At 32.1% G+C, this 10,948-nt stretch overlaps 1 protein-coding gene across 2 annotated transcripts in view; it reads right to left on the reverse strand.

Annotated features, from left to right (window-relative positions):
* Positions 1-788: 788 nt before the first annotated feature.
* LOC117112548 (copper-transporting ATPase 1-like) overlaps positions 789-10,948 on the reverse strand; it is a 50,697-nt gene continuing 40,537 nt past the window's right edge. For both annotated transcript variants that reach the window (XM_033255628.1, XM_033255626.1), the window contains 3 exons: positions 5,884-6,001; positions 3,796-3,898; positions 789-3,064 (listed from right to left, as the gene is read on the reverse strand). In XM_033255628.1, coding sequence (XP_033111519.1) covers positions 3,007-3,064; positions 3,796-3,898; positions 5,884-6,001 — 279 coding nt within the window. In that variant the 3' untranslated portion in view covers positions 789-3,006. The remainder of the gene's footprint in view (positions 3,065-3,795; positions 3,899-5,883; positions 6,002-10,948) is intronic.

Raw genomic sequence — 10,948 nt, forward strand, 5'->3', positions numbered from 1 at the left:
TTCCGGACTAATCTTAATTATTTAAATAGTGTTAAATCCGATCCCCAATTTAGTTAGTGTTGAACCCGATCCCCAATTAGCAGCGGGTACTGCAATGCTATTTCGATATTGTTCTTCAGTCTATTCATGTTAAACTACAGTATGTAGAATATCGTTATTTTTACTAGACGATCCAAGTACGGAAATTGACCAAAGTGGAGGGCAGGAAACACGTGCAAAAGCAATAAACAGCAATAATAATAAATAATAATAATAAATAATAATAATAATAACAATAATAACAACAATAACAACAATAATAAGAACAATAATAACAACAATAATAATAACAGTAATAATAACAATAATAATAATAATAATTATAACAATAATAACAATAAAATATTAATAATAGTAACAATAATAACAATAATAATAATAATTATAACAACTACAATAATAACAATAACAATAAAATAACAATAAAATAATAAAACAATAATAATAATAATAATAATAATAATAATAATAATAATAATAATAATACAGTAATAATATTAATAAAAATAATAAAGTTCGCCCTCCAATTGGAGACCACGTGTGGGACTTTGGTGGTCTTGGGGTTTGGTCTCCACACATAGGGATAGCTAAGTGTTAATTGTTTGAAGATTGTTATTTGGTTCTTTGAAAAAATGGTCTCGAATTATAGGGGTCTCGGAATTAGAGGGTGCACTGTAATACGAGCAGAAGACAAACCAACATCAACGAGAAAAACGAAAACAAATTCAATAGCAATAAATCAAGAGAAATCAGTTTTTTAAAGTGTTTATTACACCAATCATTATACTACTTGCATAAAATATAGCTTTTAATAATATATAGATATAAACAATAAAATTATAACTTGTCAAACAAATTCTACCATTCAGCCATGGGCTAATTCAATCTTTATGTATATTTTTAAAAAGTGAAGCAAAGTGGATTAAATTTCCTCCGTGAATCTTTCTGAAGTTAAATTCTTCCATGGTTATAGCCTACCCTTCCATGGTATTAATCCACATTACTTTTCTGCTTGAAAAATGTACTGCACCCATCCATGTAAGATTCGATAGAACAACTATCATTCGATTACTCTTAAAATTAATCTAGGAAGCCAAGGTAGTTTTAAACCATTGTGTTTAATATCCCAACAACATATTATACTCATAGATTATCAGCTGGAATATCTTTAGCGACTACAAACGACTTATAATGCATGTGTTAATATAAATTATCAAGGTTAAAATTAGGAAAACATGCCTATTTATAAAACTATATTAAAAGAGAATGGCTTTTTGGTGTAAAGATATCTTGCAGTGGCATACAAAGCAGCACATAGTCTTTTATACAGACAATCCCTGTAGAACAATGCTAATTGTATCTTAATAAAGGTAACAAATTAAAAGAACATGGTCACAACTCAAAACATGCTACTGTTTTTGACTACGAATCTTATCACCAATTCTCTTACTCTACTCTGTAATTACAGGTATTATGTAAACCTATTTTTAGTTCAAAGCATATTAGGTAGACTGTTGATGATGAGGTTATAAATATATTGATACATTATGGTACTAGAGTGGAGCTGTAGCCTAGTAGCAGCAGGTTGTGGGTTCAAATCATTTGAGACTCCAGATTTCTTTATTGTTATCACGGCTAAAACAACTCTACTATTTAGGCCTCATAATGAGACTGCTTATACTTCCATCCAGTAATTGGCAAATGTACTTTTTGATTAAAAGTAATATAAATTTTAATCAATAAAATTTTAAAAATTGTGCCAATTACGGTGCTGAATTCCTTTTAGGCTAGAATTTCTTGTTCTGCAGCATTTCAAATTATCATTATCCGGTATCAATTTACAGAATCATGCACAGATTGATACTCACAAATCAAATGTTAATGACGACATTTTACGCGCGTAACCGAAAAATTGTCTGAGATTACCAATGCACTAATTTTCGACTCATGCTGTAGTTTGGAGGAAATAATGAGTCGGATCACTGAACACTCTCGGATACACCTACCTGATATCTATCCTGCCTTTGAGGCCATCTTATAAACAAAATATCATAACCTCAATTAGAATGCGCCAAATTAATCGGCAACCTTCGTGTAATAAATCCAAAGTATTCACATTTCAACATGAAATGAAAACCTATTTTTCATCAATGATGGCCTATTTCATGACCTAGTTGACATGATGTGCACTCGCCAATTAATTCCATGTTTAATGCCCGAGGGAGGATAAATACCATACCGTTAACGGAGATATATTATATATGTCACTAAAATATACACACAACATAAATACAGTATATACATATATAAATCTTATTCATATATAAATGTATATATGTATAAATATGTCTTGGTGTGTGAATAAAGGCGCTTCTAGATGTATGTGTCATGGGTTTTAGAATGCCTATAGTGGTGGTTTCTATCTGGTGTTTTCTGTATTGTGTAAATGGGTGTCTGTGAGGTGTATATGTATAGTTGTGTCCATGAAGTTGTGTCTGAGTAGATGTTCGTCGGGGTGTTTTGCATTGGGTGTTTCTGGGCTTAGGTAATGTTTATGTAGATCTGTTTGTGGGTGTAGCTGTGAGGGTGTGTTTGTGGGTATATTTTTATGGGGTGCCTCTGTGTAGTGTGTACTGTGTAGGTGTGTTTTGCATTGTGTGTTTTTTGTGTTGGGTGATTGCAGGGTATAACTGTGATGTGTCTGTAAGCATGTTGGTGGGGTGTTTGCTAGGGGGTTAATGGGATACATTAATGGGGGTGTGTCTCATGAAGATTTCAGTTGAGTATAATGTGTTTGCGTGTTAAATATAATACCTGAGTACTATGTGCATGCACATGTTTTCTTGGTAGCTCTATAACTTCTAGATGCGATTACAGCTATATATATTTTATATAGATATACTTTACTAAGCGAGTAACCTACTATGGGTAACATGGGTGGAATGATCAAAGACATTCTTTACAAGCCTAAACCACAGCTGGAATGGTCTCTTCTGGGAGTGGGCTGAAATGAGGCTTCTTGTACCTGGAAGACAAGACAGTAGTAAATTATACATTATACAGGTAAATCATGATGAAAAAATGATGCTATTTTTATAAGGCATGCAAAAATAATAATAAAAATATGTTCTGTATTAATTTATAAATGTGTTTATATATTTCTCTGAACTCCTCTTTCCCTTTGTTTATATGTTGTATTGAAGATTTTTAGTGTACACAAAGCAAAGAAATATTGTGAAAGATTCATCATTAATAAAATTAACAAATGATAATATCAATAATAATAATAATAATAATTTTAAAAAATAAAAGTATAAGTAACAATACAAATTAACAATAATAAAAAGAATACCAATAACAATAATAACAATAAATAATAAAAACAACAATAGAGTTGGATCCAGGTATTTATAATAGAAGAGGTTGCATGGACGGACTTTTTATCAAATTTTACAAAATTGTTGGCCATGACGTCACCACGACTCTAAATGGCACTCTTCAGGCTTAAATTTGAATGTAATGGTTTGTTTCCCATTTTTTTCAAATATTTAAGGGGTCAGATATCTTCAACAAGAAGGTTCAAAATATGTAAGTAGCTCCTATTATATTTGAAGGACGCAATCTTGGTAGATTACCCCATTAAATAATAAACAATGCCCACATACGTATGTAACAAATATTTTGCATTTCCCTTAGTTATTAAATATCATAATTGATTGTATGATTAATATCACAATCATGCAATTTTCCACATACAATTTTAGCATCAAGGACGATGCTACGACCGTGACAGATGAGGTTGCCATGGCAGCAGAGGCCATCCAGGGTTGAAGAAAGACTCCTAACGTAGACAGAGCACCTAAGATAAAGAAATATAGTGTATCAATATTACTGTAATGTACATACATGTGCATGTTCACATTTTCAGATGACGGAAAAATTCATATTATGAAGCAAAATAGCGACATCTGTTTTCATAAGTTACATTGTACTAGTATACTAGTATTTTATCATAAACTCTGTTTATTAAAGAAATATTTCCGAGTTCCTATAGGAAACTCCCTTCACTGAACCTGATTACTGGCTTGTATAATTTTGGTTGCAACGTTACATTGTTATGTGTAGAGCTATGACCTTCGGCCAACATAATTCCATACAATAAGCAATGAAACGAAGCACGCGCAACAGTTTTTCATTGCAATCCGCTCTACAACTGACTCTCAGCAGAGACCATTGCGTCGCGAAGTGCTAACAAAGAGCAGGGATGAGAGTTAATACGACAGTGTGTGCTTGGACTTAAAGTAGACTACAAACACATTAGATTAAAATCAACTTTATTAACTGTTGCATGATATACTACATTGCTTTCAAAAATATCAAAAGCAATTGTTACCTCAATGTAGTTTGCATACTGAAAGTTCATGTTTTGTACTACCTGACGTGTTATCGTACCGAATACTTAGTATATGTCTAAATACTTTCAGTAGGCTAGGCTAGCCTAGAAAAAGTATTTATTTTTGGAACGTACTGATTATTTGGTACGATAGCTTGAAATATGACTCCTATTGCAATTGTTCCATACAAAATACATTTCAAAAAGAGAAAGTAAATACAAAAAAAAAAAAGCTGAAAAAAAAACAATGCCCACTTGAAAGTAGGGCAACACAAAACAATCATTTAGCCTAAGGTATTGTACTATTTTGCTACTAACTGATTAATGACTGATGTCATGTGAGTGTATAAGAAATATAATTCAATAGATTATATAAATGATTAATCTATATAGACAGGTGAGAAAATAACCCTCAATAAAAGATGAATACAAATATGTAGAGAATTATTACCAAACAATTTTGTTACTTAAAATAACTCCGCAATATAAATCATGATGTGTCATCGCTCATTTGAAATACCATAAGGGTTCTCAAAAAGCGGCTTGCTTAATAAAGTCGTCTCATTCAATTGGTTGCCAGTTTCAGCATAAAACAAAAAACAAAAATGGAAATGATTCAAGCAGCATCTAGAGCTGTTTGGCAGTTTATTTTACACATCAACATAGATTTTGTTTAAATTGAGTAATGACATTTAATAGAAACTAATAATTTGTTAACTTGTCTTAAAAAAAAAAATTGTTAAAGGTAAGAATTATAATAAATCGAAAAGTCAATTGTGTTGTTGTATACAATAGCGAGTCAAGTGGACGAGCAGTAAGGGCAGGGGTGCCACTAACTACAGCCATAACATTGGTGCTAGTTCAAGTCGTTCCTCGCCCAGGGTTTCGGTTTGTAGAACAAAGTCTTCTCGGATAAGGACTTAAAATGGAGGTCCAGTGTGTACATCTGGCTCGTAGGGGGTTACCCCGATGCTATGGTTCACTTAAGCCCTGTCGTCGTGGAATGATATGAACGTGTAGCTACAATAGGTGAATCGGCTACTAGGTCTCCCTCCACTTTGGGACTGGGTTTTCCATGGTCCCTAATTAGAATACAGATAAAAGAATTGGTCTTTAATTGGAGGATCTCTAATTAGAGGGAGACCTATATTTAAGAAATCAGGAAGCTCAGCTGCAGCAATTGTGACCAACCCACATGTGCGACTATGCAAAACAAAAATATTCTGCACCTTATTCCTAACCATAATAGGGGAAAAAGACTGGTACAGAGGGTTAGAGCTGTGGGGATGAGGGTTTTAGTTGTGGGGCTAAAGGGTTGCAGCTAAGGTTGGGGGCTGTTTTTGATAAATCACAGAAATCACTAATAATTACCTCATTATTAAAAATTAAATGGCAAGATGGCAAATAAATCAAGTTGAAACAAATAGCAGATAAATAACGTGATGACAAACCTGCTGCAATTGGTATTCCAAGGCCGTTGAATATACAAGCAAAGAAGAAATTTATGTATATTCGTCGCACTGTGTGCTTTGACAAATCGATAGCTCCAGCAACATCCATCAAATCGTTCTGTAACGAGAGCATTATATTTAAACAATCAATCAAATTTATGTGCTGTAATATACAATAATAAACATTCATCCCTCTAAATTAGTTAAAAACTTTTTTTTTTCTTTATTCTTCTTTGTTGCAATTTAAAAAAAACTGAGCTTCTGGTTTTTGATTGGCTGTGGGAAGTCTGTAGCATCTAGATGCCCTTACTAATTATAACAAACTCTCAAACTCTACTGTGGAAAAAAAAATAAAAAATAAAAATTTACAACTACCTTCACAACCATTGTAAAGGCGGATTTACACTAAGCGCATTTATTTGCAGACTCACATTTTTATCAGAGTTTTTTGCTTCTGCGAAATTAGTAGTTCAAACTGTTCCTACTTTTTGCGAGGCAAAAAAATGTGCATCCAATCAGATCTCAGTAAGCGAATCAACGCTTTCGTTTTTTGCACAAATAAATTTGCCTAGTGTGAAACCGGCTTAGGATTATCTATTAGCACTGTTATATCCGCGAACATTGATGTATTGAGGAGGCTGATGGTGTGCATTGAGAAGGTAGTGGGGTAGTGTTACTTATGTAACAGACCTTTCTGGAGTGTCAATAAAACTTAACAACCAATCAGAACACTTGTCCTAGAAACACACATGTTTTCATAGGTTTATGCTAATGTCTTTGTGGGACCTTAGCAACAATAACCAAGGGGTGGAGCTTAGAAAATATGCAAATTGTTTGTACATTCCATTTGCTAAATTGAATCAATATAATCTTGTGAGAGTATTACGACTGTATATACTTTAAAATATGCATTTTGATTGTATATATTTCTCTATATGTGGCAAAGACAAGCCAAACCAGTCACTCGTCGCAAAAATCGATTTTGAGTTATTAATACAGTGTTAGAGAGTAAATAATAGCTATAAAATGGTAAAAAAATCATTCAAATCGGACATTTCCTTATAAAGTTACAAGCGTTTAACCACACAGCTGTTTAAAGAACAATATATGAGAAATTAACCGTCAAAATTTATGATTTCAGGCATTTCTCATGCAGAAACTATCTTAAAATCCTTAAAAAGTATTGTTTTAACATTGAAAATGGGGAAAATAACAGCATAGAATGATGTGTAGATATATAAAGGGTAGTTTAGTGCGATAAAATCAATTTTTAAAAATTTGACATTCCAACATGTTTTGGCCATTTTCTCTGAAACACGATTTGCAAAGAGTGACTGGTTTGGCTTGTCTTTGCCACATATTAACTCCACTGAATTTAAAAACATAAAGATTAAGCCTGAGTGTAGGTACAGTAATTTTTTTTTTGTACAGTTTAGTCAAGTTGTAGGCCTATTTATTATTGTCTGAAATAAGAGTACATAAATTTGCCTCCCGAAAGAGTTTTAATTTATTGTGTTAATTAAGACCATATTATGGTAGATCTATGTTAGAGAGTAATTTACATTGTATTTTTACATTCATTGAATATATATCCTGAATGAATATAATGCAAATAAATAAATATATATCACATCCAAATTCCTGAAGACATTACATCATTTCTCCCATAATGCACTAGGTTTAAAATACCTTGATGATATTCTAGTCATGCAAGCAAATGTCCGATTCAAACACGGATTTATGGTACTAGGAAAGATTTAGTTGAAATTGACAAGTTACCAACAGTCTATAGCATTCAAATTAGTGTTACACTGTTATATTACCATGTTCATTGTAGGTCATTTCCACATTACCATAATGAATTACGCTTTTATGGACACAAGATGGCAGCAAACCAATTAACTATGGCTAAATAGATGGCAGTTAATTTAACTTAATGTCTTTTCACTTACAAACAATAACGAAATAATTAAAAACTGGTGGTAATAAAAATAAATTGAATAATAATGTACACGCAAAATTCTGCTTGAAAATCGAGTTTGTATTAAACAGAAACAATTAATTTCTTTGTTGCATTTCGCAAAACACAATTCTGTGAAGAACATTAACAGCTACAGAAGGCGTTCAACTCAATTAATCAATTTAATTAACTTTTTTAAAGAAACACCAGACAATCTAGTCACAAAGTTAGTGGAGAATGATGCAAATGTAGTTACAGCAATTTTGAAATAGGTTTCAGCAACAATGTAAAGTGAACATGAAAGTTAGCAGTATCGTTCATTCGTATTCTCGTCATAGCCACTCATAGAGTGAATTTTAAATTCTAATATTCTACATGTGTATTGCAGTGTATTCTTACAACTAGGATAAAAGTTGCCTGTTGTTTTGTTTTAGAGTACTGCAGGAGACCCCATCTTTCCATTGGTTATGTAGTAGCATTGTCATCAGCGAATTCTATAGATGGCTAAAACTCACATCCAATGGCTGCATGATGTTTTCCCCTTGCACAAACTCAATTGAATTCAAACAAATTATTCACAACCATCAGTGAAAAAGGGACAAAACAGCCAACACTAATCACTCTTAATTACTCTGATTCTAAAAACTAAAAAATTATGTTTAAAATTATTGTCCTGAAGGTCACAATTGAGCCTGGGTTATTACAAGAATAAATTACTGTCTTAGGATTACACTAAGTGATGCTATCTCGAGTGAGTTGAATGGTTTAAATAAGTATGTTTAAGACGATGTTAGTCTTCTACGAAATCATCATCTTCATTACTTGCTGAAATTACGTGCTGAAAATGAAAAATGAAAATGGATCTTTCTTCTAAGCCGCACCCTGTTGCTGAGGTTCCACAAAACGACAGCGTTAAAACATACGCCAACACATGTGTTTGTGGGACAACACGAGTGCTTTTTAGACACGCGCATACTCTTGGCCCTGTTGCTAATTGGTCAGTAGTTCAACTTTGAACGACACTCCGTAAAGGGATCCATTAGATATTTTATTTTGCTATGCAGATGAAGAATTGATAATTAGTACTACTGTCACAGGGCTCCAAATGCTCATCAATTACGCAAATAATCATGATCTTCGCTTCTATCCAACTAAAACTGAGTGTTTCGTCTTTGGTAAACAGTTTCTTATACGCACGCCCTACTTGTTTTTTAATAATTGCACTCTTACCATTTCGGAGACTATAAACTAATTAGGCGTTGATCTTTCCAGTAATTTTAAATCAGATTTAAATGTTGAAAATAGAATCCGTAAATGTCAGCGTGCATTTTATTCATTAGACAGCGTGGCCCTGTGCAAAAATAGTACTTCTGTTAACCTCATGTCTGGAATACTAACCTATTCTTTCCTATGGCTGTCAATGTGTTAACATTATGTTGTTAAGTTTGAAAAGTTTCAAAATAAACTGTTAAAATCATGTTTGGGTCTTCCAAAATATTGCAGATCATTGGACTCACTAATCAATGCTATGGAGTTTGACCTGCTTTTCAGATTTTAAATAAACTTGTCTATTTCTCACCATATTAATTGTGCAGCCTGTAACAACATGGCATACAAGAATACAGTCATTGATAGGATAAAGTCTTTTTCCTTCAGTAATTTGATATTTGACAAGAAATACTTTTTGTAAAAATGAATGCAAAAGAGGTGGTGACTCCCCAAGCAGTATTGCTGAGAATTTTATATAATGACCAATTTTTCAACTTATTAAGGAACTTTTATCACCTTTCTAACACTTACCACCTCTTTAACTGGTATTTGTCAGACGAGCTTTTATTCTGCTTTTGTTTAAAATGACCTTTAATTGACGTAATACTATTTTAATTGAAATAGAGGTTTATTGATTTATTTTCTGAATGTTTTAAAAGTTTTACTAACAAAATTTCTAAGATTGTTTAATTTCTTTTTATGCTGTTTTTTTTTTTTGGCCTTGTGAAATTGATTTGAAATTGTCCTTTTCTTACTGTAGTTTTAAGTACAATAGTTTAAGTTCCATTCTGTAAGTGACGGGTTTCCTGCTGTTGAATGAGAATTTTAATAAATAAATTAAATAAAAAGAATTGCGAGTTAAAGTAAAATAATCGGTTTTTGCTTGGTAGCTGTTCGGTGTTTTAAAGAATTTTCATGGGTTGTAGTTTTGCTTGTACTGTGTTTATTAAAATGGTGTTCTGTTCTCCCCTTTTATTGATCTGATTGAAATTGTAACATTTTTTTTTCTTTAGCTTAATTTAATGAAACTGGCTTGATTTAATGAAATTGTCTGTTTTAATTAAATTGTTCTGTTGCTTTAAAGTAAATGTACTATTTTACTTCTCCATTCCGAAGGTTTTTTTCAATAAAATTACTGAATTGTCATTGACTACCTGTATAAGCCACAAATCTAACTGGTATTCACATCCAAGAATAATTCCTAGGTCTAAAAGTTTTAAATGCACTAAATTTTGACGTAAGTGGTAAATGTGGCATATAAAATAACGGTTACTGGTAGAGTTTGAATGAATTTAATCTCTTTCCATTTTTCATTTAGCAGTACTTACGGAAGAAAACTGAAGTTCTCTTTTAAGAATAACAATTTAATTAATCATGGTATATTTGACAACATAAAATCAATAATTGATACAAAGACATTCTAAAATTTTAACAGCATTCTGAGAAATCTGAGCTTGGAGCTATAAATTTTTATAGTCTGTGGTCTGAAAGTCGTCAGTGTTTCTTCATCCTCAACATATTTTAACTTTTCCTTTGTCGTTTATCATATAGTAATCATCATTCTGGCACTAATTGGTGATGTGTTAAGTGTGGTTTTTTTTGTTTTTTTTTGTTTTTTTTGTTTTTTTTTTGGTTTCTTTTAATTCTAAATTCTGTTCAATGGATTACATGCTAAACACACTGCTTCATAATTAATCGCATTTTATACTGTATTCATATTTTTCACAATTTACATTATTATCACTGCAATTATACATAAAACAACATGATGTAGGTTTTTACATCTAGGTGTTTCACTTTATAAAACCCTGGCCGGTAAATAAAACACACCCTCAA

This window comes from Anneissia japonica, unplaced genomic scaffold, assembly GCF_011630105.1.
Source record: "Anneissia japonica isolate Jap-2015-1 unplaced genomic scaffold, ASM1163010v1 scaffold287715_len1027211_cov185, whole genome shotgun sequence".
NCBI classification, from domain to species: Eukaryota; Metazoa; Echinodermata; class Crinoidea; order Comatulida; family Comatulidae; genus Anneissia; species Anneissia japonica.